Source organism: Monodelphis domestica, chromosome 6 (assembly GCF_027887165.1).
Source record: "Monodelphis domestica isolate mMonDom1 chromosome 6, mMonDom1.pri, whole genome shotgun sequence".
Taxonomy (NCBI): Eukaryota; Metazoa; Chordata; class Mammalia; order Didelphimorphia; family Didelphidae; genus Monodelphis; species Monodelphis domestica.
In genome coordinates this window covers 215,235,884-215,258,100 of record NC_077232.1, presented here as the reverse complement: position 1 = coordinate 215,258,100, position 22,217 = coordinate 215,235,884, and the positions used below count along the sequence as shown (strand labels likewise).

At 33.4% G+C, this 22,217-nt stretch overlaps 1 protein-coding gene across 2 annotated transcripts in view; it reads right to left on the bottom strand.

Annotated features, from left to right (window-relative positions):
- Positions 1-22,217, bottom strand: part of GALNTL6 (polypeptide N-acetylgalactosaminyltransferase like 6) — a 1,644,699-nt gene that overhangs the window by 1,062,311 nt on the left and 560,171 nt on the right. For both annotated transcript variants that reach the window (XM_056802912.1, XM_007496117.3), the window contains one exon: positions 2,902-3,010. In XM_056802912.1, coding sequence (XP_056658890.1) covers positions 2,902-3,010 — 109 coding nt within the window. The remainder of the gene's footprint in view (positions 1-2,901; positions 3,011-22,217) is intronic.

Sequence of the window (22,217 nt, the reverse complement as noted above, 5' to 3'; positions counted from 1 at the left end):
TTGGCAATAAATTCAGTGCATTCATACTATCTATTCCTCTCCTTTCTAGAAGGCCAGTACAAAGTAGGGTTCAATTTAATCCAGATTTTAAAATATCTGCTATGTGCAAGGCACTGTACTAAATACAAAGATTTCAAACTGTATTATTGTTGTACTCAAGCCCTTTCATTCTTTGGATCAGAGGCAGTCTAGTCTTATCTTCTCAATTTACAGCTAAAGTAATTGAGGTAAAGGAGAGATTTCAATCATTTCCCAATGATACATACACAGCAGGTAGTAGAGACAAGAATTAACCAAATTCCATTGTCTTTTGGCTCCCAAGGCTGTGACTTTTCCAACACACCAAGCTGTCCCCTACAAGGATTAATAACATGTACACAGGCAACCGAGAACATAAGGTGACTTAGAGCACATGAGGCAGGATTTGAACTCAAGTGGATCCTTTACTCCAAGCTGAGCAGTCTATCCACTATATCACCTTGCTAGCTATACAATCCTTATAAAAACAATTATGAAGGACGTTATATTATCCTGTGCTTCCACAGACAATAAATATAATTCATCAAAATTTGCCCTCAATATCAGGAAGTCTTTAGGACCTGCGTCTAACACATACTGGCCAGATAGCCTTGGCCAAATTGTTTAATCTCTCGCTACCCAGGGCAAATAAAAGCAAAAAATCTCAGAGCAGCCACTATTTTGAATTGGTAAAGGATGTTTTCTCACCAGGATATCTCAATATATCCCAAAACAGAGGTTTATTTAAAGAAATTATGTAGAAAAACATACTACATAAAGGAATCTTCACTGAGAATTAAAAGAATAACAAGGCAAGTTTCCCAAATGTTAGTGGTTGTTTATTATAATTAGTTAGTAATTAGCTATCCAGTCTAATTAGAAGCAGAGATGTAGACCAGAGATAGAGTTGTAATTTGAATACTGTTTTCTATAAAAGAGAGAATAGCCATAGAATGTTTGCTCTTTAAGGAGAAGCCTTGGAAATAGGACTGATGGCTCTTTAAGAAACTAGCAGAGGGGGCAGTTGGGTTGTTCAGTGGATTGAGAGCCAAGCCTAGAGATGGGAGGACCTAAGTTTAAATCTGGCCTCAGACACTTCCCAGCTGTGTGACCCTGGGCAAATCACGTAACCTCCATTTCCTAGCCCTGACCATTCTTCTTCCTTTTTTATTTTATTTTATTTTTTGGTCAATATCCAGCTTTATTGGAATTATCTAATTCTCTGAGAATTGAGTTTCAGAAGTGTAGAAAACAATAGTGAAAGAGCCCGTCACAAAAAGGTAACTTGGCAGGTGGGATGTTTTGGGGTGGGGTGGGGGGCAGTTCCCACTCTTTTGCCTTGGAACCAATACACAGTATTGATTCTAAGACCAAAGGTAAGGGTCTAAAAAAAAAAACAGAAGAAAGAAGATTTTCCTGTTGGGAAGAACTCTTGGTCTGTCTCTTGAACTCTCTCTCTTGAGGAGCTTGCTGGAGATTTTTCTCTGAGACTGACTATCTGAGTGATTTCTGTGAGAGTTAACTTTGAGAAGTTGGATGAACATCTGTGAAGCTGAAGAAAGTTGTTTGGGATTGAGAGCTCTCTGCCAGAGAGAGAAAAGCTGCCAGGAGGGGGCTCTGTTTCCTCTCACTGGAGCAGCATCAGTGTCACATCTGACAGTTAACTGAGGCAGCTTGAAGATTTCCATAGACATTCTAAGGCATTAATATAAATTGAAGTTCATAGTTTTAAAACAGACTACTAAAATAGATTTAATCTATAGTCAGCCAGTATAGGAAAGTGTAGTATTTACTCTAGTATACAAAGAAGAAACAGAAGGGCCACGGCTTCGACAGGCCGGCTAAACCTTGTGAGGGTAGCCATCGGGTCATTGACCCCTGGTGAACCAGGGCTTTGCTGACCCAGCATGTGAAGACTGCTTCGGCTGAACAGACGGAAGAAACTAATAAGAAGGTTCAACGGCTGAGATGGCGACGCAGCAAAGCACTGTGGAGTGCTTAGGGCATGTTGGAGCACAAAGGACAACACGGCCATCCAATGCAGCTGAGGAAGTCTCCAGGTGTAATGACTTTTCGTGCCACTGGACCCAGGCTTCCAAAGCTGAGAGAGTGGGACTGTCTCTGTGCATCGACTTTTCCACTTAAATCTTCATGCACAAGTGTTTTGGTGCACAAAAACACACAAAGACAATTGTCATCCTCGGTTACCGAGAGACTACTACTACTACTATAAAAGAAGACACCCAATGAGGGGCAGTTGGGATACCAGGTTTTAGTTACAAATATTAGTAATAGGATAAAATATTTCCGGCTTTATTTTTCCTACCTCTTTTATCCTGTCCCTGCCTCTCCTCATAGTTAATAATAAATAAATATTGGATTAAGCTGTGTCCAGCCAGTTTATCCACCACCTTCAACTAGGTTACCCTAATAGTTTTAGCCTCTATCACCTGATCAGTATCAATAAGCTATCAATATCTGAACCCCATACAAGATAAATATTACCCATGACATTTTGCAAGCTTGATTCAAATTATTTGTCCCCATTGAGCATCCTTTTTATATAGGGTTAGTGTAGTATTTAGAACATAGTAGGCATCTAGTAAATGCTATGATTGATAAGGTTGGGCCAGATTACCTCTAAGGTTCATTCATTTTCTATCATTCTGAGATTCTATAGACATACAAATTACCAAGACTTTGTGGCAAATAGTACATGTCCATTTTCTGAAACTTCAACAAATCCATTTTCATCAGCCATTGACCTTAACTTTACCATTAAGAGGTATTTTAGTACATGCTAGACCACTACTTGGATTAACATTAAAATAAAAAAAAAAGGAATAAGCAAAATAGCATTTTGAGTCACTCAAAATTTCATACCTGAACGCAGAGCATCCTTGTGAATGCTTCCATAATCATGCCAATCCTTTCTTTTCAAACCATCTGTCCAGGTATAGAGCTGCCCATCTCCTAGGCCCAGTGGAAATGTCTATAGAAAAGGAAAAATATTTAGGGCATAAAATGAAGAATGTATGATAAATTATTTATTTTCAGCACTTTTAAACACTCAATACTCATTATTTACTAAAATGGACTACTAAGGTCAGTAATTAATTTTTAATAAATTTGAAGATTCAAGGAGCAATATTCTCTAATATCTGCCTGATTGTCTGCTTTAAATTTAGGTGTTTCCTCCAATTTTTCTAAAATGTAATTTATACCATTTCTTAAAAATAAAATCAGTGCTTTACATTTGAGTTTGTAAATTATTTTATTGTTGCTATTTTTGAGGCTTTTTTTCAATCACATCTGACTTTTTATGACTCTATTTGGGTTTTTACTAGCAAAGATGCATTTTATTACATATTATACTGGGGAATTAATTAATATAATATGTACACAAATGAAAAAATACCAAATATATAAAGTAAGGAAAAGTATTTTTCCAGAAGGTGAGGGTGTTAATAGCTTAGAAATAAGGAAAAGCCTTAGGTAGGATATGGAAATTGAATTAAGCTTTGAAGGGAGTTTTGAGGTACAGGTGAGGACAAAAGGCATTTTTAGAATGAGGAAACCACTTGTCCAAAGGTAATATGGACTACAGAGAAGAGCTAGTAGGCCAGTTTGACTTAAGGTAAGAAGGTAAGACTTAAAGTAAGAAGAAATAGTAGGGGGGACCTAGATTTTTTTAACCATAAATTATTTAACTTTCTTGTTTTACAAACATTTTTTACTTTTCAAATTTTATTTTGTACAATTTTCCTTCTATAAAAACATTATGGAAAATGTTCTACATGTTTGCCCATGTAAAATTCATGAGATTCCTTACCATCTCTATGGGAGTGTGGTAAGAAAGAGGGAAGGAGAAAATTTGAGACTCAAAATTCTTTGAAAAGTGTTTTAAATGGTTTTTACATATAATTGCTGAAAATAAAATAATTTAAAAAACTTTTTGTGCTTTAGAATGAAGAAGCATTTATTAGATGTTTTCTGTGTCAAGGATTGCTTTAAACAATGGTGACATAAATACAAAAAATAGCAACAACAAACAACAAACAAAACTATGAACGAATATATTCTCAAGTCCTTATATTCCAATTGGAGGAGATAATATATAAAAGGGAATGATAATCAAGAAAAGATGAGATCAAAGGTATAGTAAGTGGATCCACAGAGAAATAGAATAATGTGTACTTCCCAATATTTATGTAGTAATAATGTGATCAGTATTCCCAGAAAAAATAAGTGGAAAACAGAGAGGGGTAACATGGGTTGAGGTGGGGAAGAGAAACCTTAATTATTAAAAAAAAGTAAATTGATTTCCTAAATAAATTTCTTTTTTAACCTTTTATCTTCCATCTTAGTATCAATACTAAATATTGGTTCCAAGGCAGAAAAGAAGTAAGGGCTAGGTGACTGGGGTTTAGTTACTTGCCCAAGACCACACAATTAGGAAGTGTTTAAGACTAGACCTGAACCCTTGAATTTCTATCTCTAAGTCTAACTTTCAATCTACTGAATCACTTAGCTGCCTTCTCTAAATATACTTCTATTGTCTATTCTATGCACAGAATTAGACTTTCACAGATGATAAGAAAATTAAAGAATCCTTGAGGAGAGGGAAATAAATATGAAAATGTTCATTCCCATATAATCAGACATTTTAAAGAATAGTCAAATAAATTTAAAAATAGAAAATAATATGAATATAAATCACATCTTTGCCAATTTCTCCTTTATTATTCTCATGTGTTAATTCTGTAGAAACTGGGACTCCATCAGAGTTTTAAACTTTGTGTCTTCCCTCTGAGAATACATCCAATTAGTTATGTATATATTTTGTTTGCTCATAAGTGTTTACATGTTGTTTCTCCCCATTAGACTGTAAGTTCTTTGAGAACAAGGGATATTTATTTTTTACCTTTTTTATTTTCTTATCAGAGTGCATGGTACAGAACAGACACTTAATAAGTGCTTTTTGATTCACTATTGCTTTATTATAGCATATGGATGACCATGAGTTCTCTAAGCTTATTCAAAGAAATATTTGCTCTAGCTTATTCCCACCAGCTTTTGAGCTTGGTCTAGAGATGAACTGGACATCTGTTACCTAAGGAATAGCCAGCATTCTCTGGAAAGGATGCGCCCAAGGTTGGTCAGAGGGTGAGGAATATTTTGGTCAAAGTTATGATTTATGAGAATGGTTGGAGAACTATCATGAAATTAATTTATCAATTTTTTGAAAATATGAGAAAAGAAAGACTTTTTTTTTTCTAAATGAAGAAGAGAAGGCCAAAATAACAAGCAATTCAGATACTAACAATGTCAAAAAGTAACTTTCTGATTGGCTTCTGATTCAGCTCACTCCATACTCCATTCAATCCTTCATTCAACTCTAAATGTCAATTTCCTGGGGGCAGCTGGGTAGCTCAGTGGATTGAGAGCCAGGTCTAGTGACAGGAGGTCCTGGGTTCAAAATTTGGCTTCAGACACTTCCCAGCTGTGTGACCCTGGGCAAGTCACTTGACCCCCATTGCCTAGCACTTAATACTCTTCTGCCTTGGGGCCAATACACAGTATTGATTCCAAGATGGAAGGTGAGGGTTTAAAAAAATAAAAAAAATAAAAGTCAATTTCTTAAAGTACAGACCCAACCTGATACTTCAACACTTCTTGTGCCTTCCTATCATTTCTGGGATGAATTATAAAATATTCAATTTGACTTTTAAGTTCTATAATAACTTTGCCCCTTTGTGCCTTTTCAGTTTTCTTACATTTTATTCTCTTTATCTACTCTAAATACTCAGTGATACTAGCCTCCATTATAGATGACAAGACCCTATATATACAAATTCTATGCCTTGCTCCCAGTTGGCCTCTAGGCTTCTCCCTCTGCCTCTGTTTAAATACCATTCTCTGAAAAAAAAAAAAAACCCTTTCCTCACTCAATTCTAGTGCCTTCCCTCTGAAGCTAAATTCAAATCATCTTACATATATCTTATATATACATAGGTGTTTGCATGTTGTCTCATCCATTAGATTGTGAACTCCTTAATGACTGGCACTCTTTTTTGGCTTCCCATTCCATTTTTTTCCATATCCCAACTACTTAGCATTATTTCTGATATATGCTTCAATGCTGAATAAATGTTTATTGCCTTGATGAAGTGAAAATATCTATATATGAAATTAGGTTCTCATGGAAATAATATGTGGAAGACTTCCTGGTTTTGGCAAAAATAAAATTGGAGACTTAGAAAATATTTTTCTTCCATATCCCCAGTTTTAAATGTTGTTTATAGATATTTATGATTATAAAAGTATAATGGAGGTAAGGCAGAATCACGATGGTAGAGAAGGCATAGAAACCCATCTGATTTTTACCAAATTACCCTCTAAAATAGTATAATATAATATATATATAACTATAATATAATGTCTTAAAATTAGTTCTGCAGCAGCATAACCCACAAAATTTAATTTTGCAGCCCAAAACAATTTAGAAGTCTAGCATGAGGGATCTACTACACGAGGCTAGAATTGGAGCACAAAGCATCCCATGGAAGGCCCCATTACAACAATGGGCTATGGGCACAGCTGAAATCTTAGCAAAAGCTTCCAAAGCTTTCAACCATACATAGTAAGGAGAGGTAGTGAAACAGCTGATCAGAAAGATATTGTAGGAGTCCTTTACTAGTTCTGGATGTAAGACGTTATTACTGTACCCATATGAATAACTAGCAAACGGTCCTGGGGCATGTTCTCAGGGAGAGGAAGAGGAGTAGCACACACAGGCACTTGCAGCCACAAGGGATCAATGGATCCTAGAAACACTTCCATGATGGCAAAGTGTACTTGTGGTTACCAGCAGAATAGAGCATGGGCCTGAAGAATATTAAACACCTCTCTTTACATCATATCAACTTGGAAGAACTGAAAGCATGTAGATTCTCAGAGCTAGACAAAGAATGTAAACCTTGAAACAGTGATCCCTTTACCACAGTTACAGACCCCAACTTAAACAGTTTTTTAAAAAATTAAAAGAAAAGAAAAAGACTGGGAAAGGAACCAACAACAAAAAATGAAACCAAACATAGAATTTTGGTGGCAGGAAAGAACATACCACAAACTTAGAAGAAGGGAACATGTTCAATTCTATATCCAAAGCATTCAAGAAAAATATGACTTAACCCTATGTTCAAAAATATTAATGAAGGAGCTCAAAAGGATTTAAAAAATTACATAATAGTAATTGAAGAAAAACTGGTAAAAGAAATGAGAATAATACAAAATTGATGAGGGGGGAGTCAATTGCTTGGTAAAGGAGATTAAAAATACTGAAGAAATTAATAACTTAAAAAAAGAATAGATAGTTGTTTTAATTGCCAAAAAATCCAATGAAGAGAATTTCTTAAGAAGCAGAATTGGCCAAATGGAAATATATATATATATATAGAGAGAGAGAGGTGTAGATTTAGACATGTAAATGAACTGAACTTCTTAAAAGGAAGAATTGACCATTTGGAAAAAGAGGTATACAAATTCATTGAGGAGTAAAAACAAACAAACAAACAAAAACTCTTTACAAAGTAGAACTGACCAAATTGAAAGGGAGATATAAGAGCTCACTGGAGAAAGCATGCCTTAAAATTAAAATTGGGCAAGTGGAAGCTAATGGCTTGATGAGATATCGCACAGTCAAAAGAATGAAAAAAATAGAGGAAAATGTGGACTATCACATTGGAAAAACAACTAACATGGAAAATAAAATGAGGAGAGATAATCTAAGAATCATAGGACTACCTGAAAGCCATGATCAAAAAAGGAGCTTAGGCATTATATTTCAAGAAGTCATCAAGGAAAATTTCCCTAATATTCTACAACCTAAGGGTAAGTTAGAAATTGTAAGAGCCCACAGATCACTTTCTGAAAGAGAAACCAAAAGGGTAACTTTCAGAAATATTTTAGCAAAATTCCAGAATGCCCATGTCAAGAAGAAAATATTGCAAGCAGCCAAAAAGAAAAATCCCAAATATCTTTGGGTCTCAGTCAGATAACACTAGATTAGGAAGCTTCCTCAATAAGGGATCAGAACCCCTGGAATAGAGTATTTTAGATGACAAAGGATCTAGGACTTGAACCAAGAGTCACCCAGCAAAATTGGGCATATTCCTAGGGTGGGGATGGGAGTGGGGAAGAGAAGGGTATTCAATAAAAATAATATTTTCAAACATTACTGATGAAAATACCAGAGCTACATGGAAAATTTGACTCTCGAATATATAACTCAAGTGAAAAATTAAAAAGTAAACAAGAAAGAAAAAAATTAAAATTATTTAATAAGATTAAACTGCATATCTCTACATGGGGAGATGATTCTTGTAACTCAAAAGGAATGTTATCATTATTAGTAATGTAAGAAGTGTATATAGACAGAGAGCAAGGGTGTGAGTTGAATATGATGGAATTATTTATGAAAATAAGATTAAAGCATGAGAAAGAGGAATGCATTAGGAGGAAGAAGAGGAGAAAATATAATGGGGGAAATTATCTCACATAAAAGAAACATGAAAGAGCTTTTACAATAGAAAAGAATATGGGGGGATGAATCTTACTTTCATCAGAAATAACTCAATGAGAGAACATATATAAACAATTTGGTGTAGAAATATATCTTACCCTACAAAGAAAGGGATAAAAGAATTGGTTGTGGAGCTGATAGAAAAGAGGGAAAATTGTAGGAGCTGGTGGTCAGAAATTAAACAGGGGGAAATAGGATTGAGAGTAATATATTGTGATCATAATTTTGTAATTTATACCACTCAACACTTATCAAATTGCCTGTCATGACAGAAAATTAAAATGATAAAACTTGTATGTGAGGAAGCTGAGACACTAATGCTCTGTTTGGGGGGGGGTTGTTAAATGATTCAATCATTATTGAGAACAATTCATATCTAAACCCAAAGGGATATAAAACAGTATATATCCTTTGATTTGACAATACTATTACTAGGTTTGTACCAAAAGAGATAAAAAAAAAACTATAAGAAGAAATACCTATAGGAACAAAAATATTTAAAGCAGCTCTTTTTGTGTAAGGAAAGAATTTTCAAGTGAAGGGATACCCATCAATTGGGAAATGGTTGAATAAGTTGCAGTATATAATTGTAATGGAATACTATTGTGTTGCAAGAAATGACAAGCAGGGGGAGCTCAGAAAAAGAAAAAAAACATGGAAAGATTTACATAAACTGAAGTAGAGTGAAATAATCAGAACCAGATGAATATTGTACACAGTGACAGTAATACTGTTCAATGAACAACTCTGAATAACTTAGCTCATTTCTAAAATACAATGATCCAAAATGATCCCAAAGGACTCATAATAATCAGCTTCCAGAGAAAAATAACTAATAAACTCTGCACCCAGACCAGAAAAACCTTTTGCTATTTTCTTCCTTAAATTTTTTATCAAGTTTTTGTCCATAAAAGAATTAATATAGACATGCTTTACATTATTGCACATGTAAAATCTATATGTGATTGCTTACTATCTCAAGACATGGTGGGGAAGTTGGATGGGTTGCAAGGGAGGGAGGGAGATAATTTGAAAAAATATTCTTTGAAAAATGTTAGAAATTATTCTTACATGCAATTGGTGAAAAAATAAAATGTCAATTTAAAAAGGAAATTGAAAAAAAAAGTAAAAGATAGTCTTTATGAAACAGTTGTCATTAGAAAATAATTTTCAAATCCCCAAAGAAATTATCAGATAATTAAATATCTACAGGTTTAATACTTAAGGCATCTTATATGAACAAAAAAGAGTAATAAGTGCCATTACCACGAAAATACAACATACCACAACTATCAAAACTAGAAAAAATAAAAGCATTCAGGATGAGAAACTCCTTGGACCAATACCTGTCAAAGAATAATTAATCTGACTGACATCCTGGCTTCTTTGACTTCACAATATATACAGAAATATTAATCAAATAATCATTTTCTAAGGAAATAAAGGGGAAAGAAGGAAAGAGTTCTAAAACTAAAAGTTCAGATTCCATAATAATAAAAGAATCAATGTAAATAATGGCTAGTTAATTTTTCTTCAAATTCCATTCAAATGAACAGAAAAGAGGAAATATATTATTGTCAATCTCTACAGAACTAACACTGATTTGATACAATAACTATCTAGTTATTATATCTCTATTCTAAAATTAGGTATCATTTTAGGCAAGTGCTACCAAAACTGGCTCAAAGCTAGGTTAAATTTCTCTTTAGATATATGTTCATCTATCTTTCCAAAGGATTATTAATTCATCCAGGATTTCAGAGTAGCATAATCCTTAGGAATTTCAGCTGGATTCATATCTGAGCCTCAATTTACTTATTAGGAAAGTGAAAGGACTACGTTAAAATAATTTCTAAAGTCTCTTCTGGCTCTAAATATATGATCATTAACAATTCTATTTTAAGTAAATTCTGTGTAAATTATGTAATATAGTGGATAAAGCAATGAATTTGAATAAGAAAATATAATTTCAAATCCTTTCTGTGAAATGTACTATTGGTGTGATTTTGGACAAGTTACATAGTTTAATCGGCCTTCAGTTGCCTATTCTGTAAGATGAATGGTTTGAACTTGTTGGTTACTGAAATCCTTTCCAGACCTAAGAATATAATATCTTTCATGATATTTCATTTCTTTCATTAAACTAAATTGGTGGTGATGACAACTGTAGTAGCAACTTTGGGAGCTCTCAAACTGGTTGGTAAAGGAGGCTGGCAACTGCTTGATTGTCTACTTCTGATTTCATGGTAAAATATAAGAAGCAGCATGGATTCTGTTCCCAAGGGAGGAGGGATTCTGAGGATCCATATGACTGGAAGATGAAGGGATCAAGGAACTTTCTTGGGATATGACCAGGGCCTAGATCTGGAGAGTTTTATTAACATTTTTTCTAAGGTTTCAGGCTATTATGAAAGCATCAAAAATACCCAAACTCCCATAAAGAGTTATTTAAAAAGCAGCAGAAAAGAAAACTCAGAAGATAATGATGTCCAAACATCTTCAAACAAAGCCTCAAAAAAAATGTGTGAACTGGACACAAGCCCAAGTGAAATTACTGGAAGAGCTAAAACATGGCTTAGAAAATTGAATAAATGTGACGGATAAAATATAAGTGTGATAGATAAAGAAGATACAGTATGGGAAAAATAATGAAAAGAAGTTTAAAAGTCAAATAATAAAGAAATTATATAAAGATTCAAAATATGGGAAAAGTTTATTGAAGAAAAAAATAAATGGACCAAATTGCAATGGAAGCAAAAATGTTGAAGAAAACACCTTATAGAGTAGAATGATGAATGGAAAAGGAAATACAAGATATCAAGTAAGAAAATAACTCCCTAAAAATAGAATTTAGCAAATGGAAGATAACTCCATAAAACAGGAAACATTAAGATAAAAAGAAAAATGAAAAAAAAATAGAAGCTATGAAAGCTACCTCATTGGAAAAACAACTGATCTGGAAAATAGATACATTAGAGAAAATCTAAGAATCATTAGACTATTAGAAAGCCATAATTCAAAACTAAGTCTGGATATCAAATTACAAAAAAGTCATTATAGGAAAATGCACAGATATCCTCAAATAAGAAAAGAAAATAGAAATTTAAAGAATTCACCAATAACCACCTAAAAGAGATGCTGAAATGAAATATCCCAGGATATTATAGCTAAATTAAAAAAAAACTCCCAGATCAAAGAAAAATATTATAAGCAGTCAGATGGAAAAAATAAAAATATCATGGAGTCACAGTCACAGTTGCACAAGATCTGGTAGCTTCTGCTTTAAAACACTGGAAATCTTGGAATATGATATTCTGAAGGCAAATAATCTAGGATTACAAGTAAGAAACACATACCCAGAAAAACTGAGAATAATCCTCTAGGGATGGAAAAAGTGGCATTTAATGAACCAGTACTTCCTATAATAACTAACCAAAGCGGGGGGGGGGGGGGGGGGAGAATGAAAAAGAAAAATTTTTTAACAAATTTGACCTTCAAGAGAAGTATAAAAAGATAAACAGAAAAGTGGAAACATAAACTTCAATAAGATTAAATTGAGTACATGTTTAACTGTGAAAATGATAATTGAGATACTTAAGATATTTATGATACCTGAAATATTCAAGATACTTAAAGTACTAAACATACCTAATGTATTTAAGACAATTAAGAATTTTATCATTATTAGGGCAGTCAGAAGTACTAAACATAAAAAGAAATAAGGGAGTAAGCTGAATAGGATGCATTGATATTAAAAGTCAAAGGAAGGAAATAAGGAATACATGAGGAGAAGAGAGGAGAGATAGAAGGGGTAAATATTTCACATGTAGAGGCAAATAAGAATCAATACAGTGGAGGAGAATATGGGGGAGTAATTGGCAATGCTTGAACCTTACTCTCATCAGAATTAGCTCAAAGTTGAATACCTATATTTAATCAGATACAAAATCCCAACTTATTCTATAGGGAAGCAGGAGAAAAGAGGGATAAAGAGGACAAATTGGGGAATCACAGAGGTCAGAAGCAAAACATTTGTCAATAGAGAAAGATTGAAAGGAGAAATGAGAATGTGAATGGGATGAACTCATCCATAAAACAGAAAAAGAAAGCAGTGAATTAAAAACTAGAACCCCACAATATGTAGTCTACAAAAACACATTTAGTGACAAGGGACAATCAGAGTAAAAGAAAGATGTTGGAACAGAATCTAGTATACTTCAGTTAAAGTTAAAAAAAAAAAGGAAATCACATCTTGATAAAACGTACAACAGGCAATGAAACAATATTAATATTAAACATTTATGTACCAAATAGCATAGCATCCAAATTCCTTAAGAAGTTACATTAGTTATAGAAGAAAATAGACAATAAAATTTTAGTAGTGGGTGAACTCAATCTTCCCCTCTCAGAAGTAGATAAATCCAATTAAAAAGTAAATACAAAAGAAGTTAAGAAAATAAATAGAATATTGGAAAATTTTTGATATGATTGATCTTTGGAGAAAACTAAATGAGACTAGAAAGGGATATTCCTTTTTTATTACCTGTACATGGCACATTCACAAAAACTGACCATATAATTAGGTATAAAAACCTCAGTAAATGTAGAAAAGCAGAAATATCAAAAGCATATTTTTCAGACCATAATGCAACAAAAAATATATTCTACAAGGTGTAGCAAAAAGAAAGACTAAATGTAAATTGGAAACTTAATGAATAACCTCATCCTAAATAATGAATTGGAAATAGAACAAATGATACATACAATCAACAATTTCATTAGAGAGAATGACAATGAGGAGACAATATACTAAAATTTATGGGATGCAACCAAATCTATATTTGGGGGGAAATTTATATCTCCAAATGTTTAGATCAATAAAATAGAGAAAGAGCAGATTAATGATTGGGTATGCAGCTAAAAATGATGAAAAAAAACAAAATTTAAATCCCCAATTAAACACCCAATTGGAAATTATGAAAATCAAAAGAGATTAATGAAATTTATAGTAGGAAAACCATTAAATTAAGAAATAAGACAAGTTGCTGGCTTTATGAAAAAATAAGTAAAAGAGATAAAGCATTGTTTAACTTGATAAAAAGAAATAATAAAACCAAATTACCACTTTCAAAAATATATTATAAAGTTGAAATCACAAGTAATAAAGAAGAAATTAAAGCAATTCATGGGAGGTTTCTTGCTCTATAAAAAAGAATTTAGTAATCTAAAGGAAATTGATTAAAATACATAAAAACATAAAGTGCCTATATTAATAAAAGAAGAAATTGAATAAACAATGCCATCATAGAAAAAGAAATCAAAGAATTTCTGAGAAAAAGGCCCCATGGTCATATGGATTCACAAATGAATTCTCACAGTTATTCAGAGAACAATTAACTCTGATACTATACAAACTATGTGGAAAAAAATAGAGGAAGAATGTACAGTTAGATATCTCAGTGGATTGAGAGCCAGGTCCAGGGATAGGAGGTACTGGGTTCAAATCTGGATTCAGATACTTTCTAGCATTGCGTCCCTGGACAAGTCTCTTAACCACCATTGCCTAGTCCTTAATAGTCTTCTGCCTTGGAACCCAATACATTGTATTGATTCTAAGATGCATAATTAGCATTTTAAGAAAAAATAAGGGAAGAATACTTTTTCCAAATTGCTTTTACGTTATAAATATGGTTCATTATAATACATAATCTACGAAGACCTAAAAGAGAGAAAGAAAATTACAGACCAATATTTCTAATGAATACTGATGCAAAAATTTTAAATAAAGTACTAGCAAAGAGCTTATAACTTTATTTCATAAGCATCATACGCCATGACCATGTGGCTTTCATATCAGGAATTTAAGGATAGACAATCAGGAAAACTATCAGAGTAATTGAACATATGAATAATAAAAACAAAAGAAACAAAGTCATCTCAATAGATCCAGAAAAACTTTTGTTAAAACAAATTACTTATAAAAATATTGGAAAATATTGGAATAAATGAAGTTTCGCTTAAAGTGACAAATCACACCTAGCATCAGCAAGCATTATCTGTAATGAAATGAACTAGAACTCTTCCTAATTAGATCAGGGTGAAGCAAGAAAGTCCATTATCACTACTAATATTTGATATTTTACTAGAAATGCTAACTATAGCAATAAGAGTGGAAAAAAATAAATTGAAGGCTTTAGAAGTGTCAGTAAGAGGACAAAGTTATCACTCTTTGCAGATGATATGATAGTATATAGAGAGAACCCCAAAGAATCAGCTAAAGTTTAGGGAAAGGAAATGAATTTCACCTGAGTTGGGAGGGAAATGAAAAAAATTTGGGGTCCTCTACTCAGAAAATGAAAAGGTTCTGATTAATTAAACCCCTGCATATATTGAATAATACATTACTCATATAATCTAGTTTCCCATTGAAAAAATAACAGAATGGAAGAGAATATCTGTTGTAGCAAAAGATGGAATCTGAGCTCTCAAATTAGAACCCAGTCTTTCAGATTATCACATTAAACTAAATGCATTTTATATATGATATTTATTTTCTCTTAACAATATCCTGATTTTGATTAAGGGATAATGGCTAGTCTACTCTCCTATTAATCATATATATATATATATATATATGACAAATCAAGGAGATTAGATGTAAAGGTTAATGCAAAGGGCAAAAATAGAAATTATATTGAAAAGCTAGAAGAAGGAAAGTTAAATAGATAATAAGGGGAAGGAAAGGGGGAAAATCAGTTCTTATATTAAATATATAGAAACTCATGTTTTGATTTTTAGCAAATTTGTTAGTATAGCTATCTTAATCATTATTTTAACTTTTCAACTCTACCTATTACCCATATATCTGTAAGTACACATATTAATAATGACAATTTGATAAAGACTCTCCACAGGAAGCCATGAACACATGGTCTTCTTTTTACTTCTATATCTGTTCTTTTCTGCCATAGGTGGAGTATTAAAGATAAAACTAACTAGGCAACTGTTTGGTACAATGGACAAAACATTGAGTTTCTAAACAGAAAGAACTAAGTTTAAATGTAGTTTCAGACATTTAGTAGTAATGTAACCTTGGGCAAATGATTTAACGTCTATCTGTCTCAGTTTCATCAACTGTAAAATGAGATAATAATAAATAGTACATGCCTCCCAGAATTCTTGTGAGGATTGAATGAATTATTATTTGTAAAGCACTTAGCACAGTGCATGGCACATGGTAGGTGCTTAATAAATGTTCATTTCTTTAACCTTAGCCCATAGCTTTTGGAGCTCTGAAAAGGATCCAGTACTTTTAATCCTTGCTAGAATTTGCAGAAAGCCAAACCTAGTGAGGAGTAATGCCCCAAGTAATATTCTTTATTCCACATAGCTGGAGTTGGGTTGAAGGCATCAAAGAGTGAATCATTTGTCTTTGGATATGGCTTGTTCTCAAGTGAAATTCATAGCAGAGAATGTAGCCATAAGACCTGAAGAATAAGGTTTGTACGTCATTCCTTATTATATTTGCAGAAAGTAAGATATATTCTTTGGCTAAATGAAACTAGATTATTAATCACTAGTTAGATCCTATTGGGTAGGTATTATCTTGTACTGTCTTGACATAGGAAAGAAAACAGTAGAATATGGGTTGGACTAGATAATTTTAGAGAAGAATATTTCACCCACTTGGTATAATCCTAGAGCTTTGAGGGGAAGATATAGGAAGATATTCCTATTGGGGAACCCAATTCATCAGTGAAAATATTAGTGAAGATAGGAACCTAAATATTACAAAAGATATAGAGATAACCTAAATCATATACTAATTTTTATTGGAGGTAAAGGACAAAGCAATCATCCCTAGGAATTATTTGTTATTTAGCATCACAAGGGAGAAATCAAGTCTTCCTTATGTGTCAAACTGGGTTCTGCTGATTACAACCATTTTAACTGCAAAGCCACCACTTAATCTTTTACCATAATATTCATAGGCTAATCTGTTTGCAATTCAAAATCATTATTAAATTTGCTCTTTCTCATCCTCACCTTATATTATAAAATGTCTATACTTATGATACATAGAAAACACAAAAATCTATTAATTTGACTAACATTTTTTCTCCTTTAGCTCATTAAAAATAGTGTATACATAAAACGAAGCTAATGGGTTGGGAAATTTCTGAAACCTTCTAGCTCTTAAAATCTCTAAAATTAGGATTCTCCTACCCAGTAGGCACAACAGATATCTGTTCTCTTTGGTAGAAAAAATAAAAGGCCACCCTCATTTTCTGTTTTAATAGTATGCTAACTCAGTGTCTCAAGGTGGTGAATATGTAGTTTTGGTTAGAGGGACTTATATCTGGGCATCTATAAAAGAAAAATAAATTAATCCTTAACCCTTACTAACACCTTTACTTTCTACTGCCCATTAACTATTCAAATTAAGTATCAGTAAACAAAGCTATAATCTATACAAACAAAGCTTTAAACTAGACAGGAGTACACAAGAACATTTTTTTCCTCTCCATCCCACCAATCATGACTTCCTAATCATATAATAGTAGACATAAAGAGGTTGGTTAAAAGCTTTTTCAAATATAACATAGTTTTAGTCATGCCACTAGAATAGTAACATATTATCTTTCTACCAGAATATGATATTATTATTCAAAAATAGTATTCTCCTTTTTAGTATCATCATACAAATGTGACAGACATGTTAAATCTGGGGTTAGGTTAAGCGGGGGGTGAAGAAGTTTCCAATAGCCCTCATTATTTTTCAGCATTATACCTTTGGGAAATATCTCTGGAGATCAGAATCTTACCCCAAAAGTCATATTCTCTACAGACATACATACTTTTTTCATTCTCAGTATTCTTTTTGTGATTCCTAAGGGAAAGATTAAAGAACACTGAAACTTAGCAAAGAATTGAAAAACACATCTCTGGAAATGTTCACATAAGGAAAGTACACTTGGAGAAAAAAAATGAATACTCATGTTGACCTTCAATTTTCCTATGGTTCTCTCTGCTCTGGGAGTTGGTGGTCGCATAAACTCACAATTCTCCTGGGTTGTTAGGTCCAGCTTTCACAAAACACTGATATTTTCCCCTTTCTTTGGGGACTGGGGGTGGATTTAATGCTGTGTCTTTAGGATTTCATTGTATCAAATAAAAAAAAAATCCTCCATTGCTCTCCAGATTTGAACTGTATTTCATTAATCTAGAATCATTGGACAATGCCAAAGGGGAGCAATATGGGAAAATATAACAAATCTGTAGTGGATGAGGGGAAACAATCTTCTCACATATTTGGCCACCCTGGCTTTTCTCCATCAGAAAAAACAAAACAAAACAAAACACGAAAGCAAACCCAATTACATTTTATTGTGCTTATGGTACTTTCAGGTGTCCTTATTGATCCAACATTATTGAACAAATTGTTTGGCTTAGATCCTGAACTGCAGGTTGGAACTATGTGATTCACTGATTCTCAGTCAGTATCAATGTGTAGGAAACAATTGGGTTGTATCTTGGCTTAGTCATAATTTCCTACAATCATAAGATAAGCAGAAATTCTCACATGAAAGCTTTGATTGAAATTATTGGTGTCCAGATGATGATCAAAAATAACACTGATCATCAAAATATCTACTTTTTTCTTAAAGACAATAAGTCATTAAACTGATGATGGTAATCCAGTTTGCACCAGGAAGCTTTATCTATCAACTTCATATAATTAAACTTTTTAAATTGAAAATGTACATTTTGTAGTAACATTACCAACATTGCCTCTGATGGAAATGAAGTTAAACAGTGATTATTGAAACACCAAAAGGTGGCATAAGAAATGGTCAGCCACCAAAATCGGTTGGTTAGAGAAGAAATCATAGAAACAATTAATAATTTCGTTGAGGAAAATGACAATGGTGAGACATACTTTCAAACCTTATGGGATGCAGCCAAGGCAGTACTTAGAGGAAAATTCATATCCCTGAGTGCATATATTAACAAATTAGGGAGGGCAGAGATCAATCAATTGGAAATCCAAATGAAAAAACTTGAAAATGAACAAATTAAAAACCCCCAGAAGAAAACCAAACTAGAAATCCTAAAAATTAAGGGAGAAATTAATAAAATCGAAAGTGATAGAACTATTGCATTAATAAACAAGACTAGAAGCTGGTACTTTGAAAAAACGGACAAAATAGACAAGGTACTGGTCAATCTAATTAAAAAAAAGGAAAGAAGAAAGGCAAATTAACAGCATCAAGGATGAAAAGGGGGACCTCACCTCCAATGAAGAGGATATTAAGGCAATCATTAAATACTACTTTGCCAAACTATATGGCAATAAATATACCAACCTAGGTGATATGGATGAATATTTACAAAAATATAAATTGCCTAGAGTAACAGAAGAAGAAATAGATTTCTTAAATAATCCCATATCAGAAAAAGAAATCCAACAGGCCATCAAAGAACTTCCTAAGAAAAAATCCCCAAGGCCTGATGGATTCACCAGTGAATTCTATCAAACATTCAAGGAACAGCTAACCCCAATACTATACAAACTATTTGACATAATAAGCAAAGAAGGAGTTCTACCAAATTCCTTTTATGACACAAACATGGTTCTGATCCCAAAGCCAGGCAGGCCAAAAACAGAAAAAGAAAATTATAGACCAATCTCCCTAATGAATATAGATGCAAAATTCTTAAATAGGATACTAGCAAAAAGACTCCAGCAAGTGATCAGAAGAGTCATTCACCATGATCAAATAGGATTTATACCAGGGATGCAGGGCTGGTTCAATATTAGGAAAACCATCCACATAATTGAACACATCAACAAGAAAACCAACAAAAATCACATGATTATTTCAATAGATGCAGAAAAAGCCTTTGATAAAATACAACACCCATTCCTACTAAAAACACTAGAAAGCATAGGAATAGAAGGGTTGTTCTTAAAAATAATAAACAGTATATATCTAAAACCATCAGCTAATATCATCTGTAAAGGGGATAAACTAGATGCATTCCCAATAAGATCGGGAGTAAACAAGGATGCCCATTATCACCTCTATTATTTGACATTGTACTAGAAACACTAGCAGTAGCAATTAGAGAAGAAAAAGAAATTGAAGGCATCAAAATAGGCAAGGTGGAGACCAAGTTATCTCTCTTTGCAGATGACATGATGGTCTACTTAAAGAATCCTAGAGATTCAACCAAAAAGCTAATTGAAATAATCAACAACTTTAGCAAAGTTGCAGGATACAAAATAAACCCACATAAGTCATCAGCATTTCTATATATTTCCAACACAGCTCACCAGCAAGAACTAGAAAGAGAAATCCCATTCAAAATCACCTTAGACAAAATAAAATACTTAGGAATCTATCTCCAGAAACAAACACAGGAACTATATGAACTCAACTACAAAACACTTTCCACACAGCTAAAACTAGATCTAAACAATTGGAAAAACATTGATTGCTCATGGGTGGGACGAGGTAACATAATAAAAATGACAATCCTACCCAAATTAATTTACTTATTTAGTGCCATACCCATTGAACTACCAAAAAACTTCTTCACTGAATTAGAAAAAAAACATAACTAAGTTCATTTGGAAGAACAAAAGATCAAGGATATGCAGGGAAATCATGAAAAAAAAATGCAAAGGAAGGAGGACTTGCAGTCCCAGATCTCAAACTATACTATAAAGCAGTGGTTATCAAAACAATTTAGTACTGGTTGAGAGACAGAAAGGAGGATCAGTGGAATACACTTGGCATAAATGATCTCAGCAAGACAATTTTTGACAAACCCAAAGACCCCAGCTTTTGGGACAAAAATCCATTATTTGATAAAAACTGCTGGGAAAATTGAAAGACTGTGTGGGAGAGATTAGGTTTGCATCAGCACCTCACATCCCACACCAAGATAAATTCAGAATGGGTGAATGACTTGAACATAAAGAAGGAAACTATAAGTAAATTAGGTGAACACAGAATAGTATACATGTCAGACCTTTGGGAAGGGAAAGATTTTAAAACCAAGCAAGACTTAGAAAGAGTCACAAAATGCAAAATAAATAATTTTGACTACATCAAATTAAAAAGTTATTGTATAAACATAACCAATGTAACTAAAATCAGAAGGAAAGCAACAAATTGGGAAGCAATCTTCATAAAAACCTCTGACAAAGGTTTAATTACTCAAATTTACAAAGAGCTAAATCAATTGTACAAAAAATCAAGCCATTCTCCAATTGATAAATGGACAAGGGACATGAACAGGCAGTTCTCAGCCAAAGAAATCAAAACTATTAATAAGCACATGAAAAAGTGCTCTACATCTCTTATAATCAGAGAGATGCAAATCAAAGCAACCCTGAGGTATCACCTCACACTTAGCAGATTGGCTAACATGACAGTTATGGAAAGTAATGAATGCTGGAGGGGATGTGGCAAAGTAGGGACATCAATTCATTGCTGGTGGAGCTGTGAATTGATCCAACCATTCTGGAGGGCAATTTGGAACTATGCCCAAAGGGTGATAAAAGAATGTCTACCCTTTGATCCATCCATAGCACTGCTGGGTTTGTACCCCAAAGAGATAATAAGGAAAAAGACTTGTACAAGAATATTCATAGCTGCACTCTTTGTGGTGGCCAAAAATTGGAAAATGAGGGGATGCCCTTCAATTGGGGAATGGCTGAACACATTGTGGTATCTGTTGGTGATGGAATACTATTGTGCTAAAAGGAATAATAAAGTGGAGGAATTCCATGGAGTCTGGAACAACCTCCAGGAAGTGATGCAGAGCGAAAGGAGCAGAACCAGGAAATCATTATACACAGAGACTGATACACTGTGGTACAATCTAGGTAATGGACTTCTCCATTAGGGACAATGCAATGTCCCTGAACAATCTGCAGGGATCTAAAAAACACTATCCATAAACAGAGGATAAACTGTGAGAGTAAAAACACCGAAGAAAAGCAACTGCTTGACTACAGGGGTGGAGGGGATATGACTGAGGAGGGACTATAAATGAATACTCTAGAGCAAATACCAACAACACAGAAATGGGTTTGAGTCAAGAACACATGTGATAACCAGTGGAATCGTGCGTCGGCTATGGGAGAGGTGTTGGTGGTGGGGTGGGTGGAAGGAAAAGAAAATGATTTTTGTTTCCAATGAATAATGTTTGGAAATGACCAAATAAAATAATGTTTAAAAAAGAAAAAGAAAAAAAGAAATGGTCAGCCAACCATTTGACTTTACTTATATTCAAAATGATATTCACTATCACACGCTGCAATATCTTTTCCAAACCTTTCCATTCCTTTCAAAACTGCTCATACCTCCCTCTGTCTGTCCTCTCAGCTGAGAATTTGACAATTATTTCACTGAAAATAACTCAGACAACTTGCAGAGAGATCCTCTTTTCCCTTCCTTCTTAGCCCAAATTATTATAAAGCCTTTTCCCATTTTTTTCTTCAATTTGCTCTCCTTATTATCTCTACTCTCACTAAATTTCAGTGGCTCTCTGTATAATGTTTGCTTCCTTGCTATTATCTAATATCTCTCTTCTCTTTCAG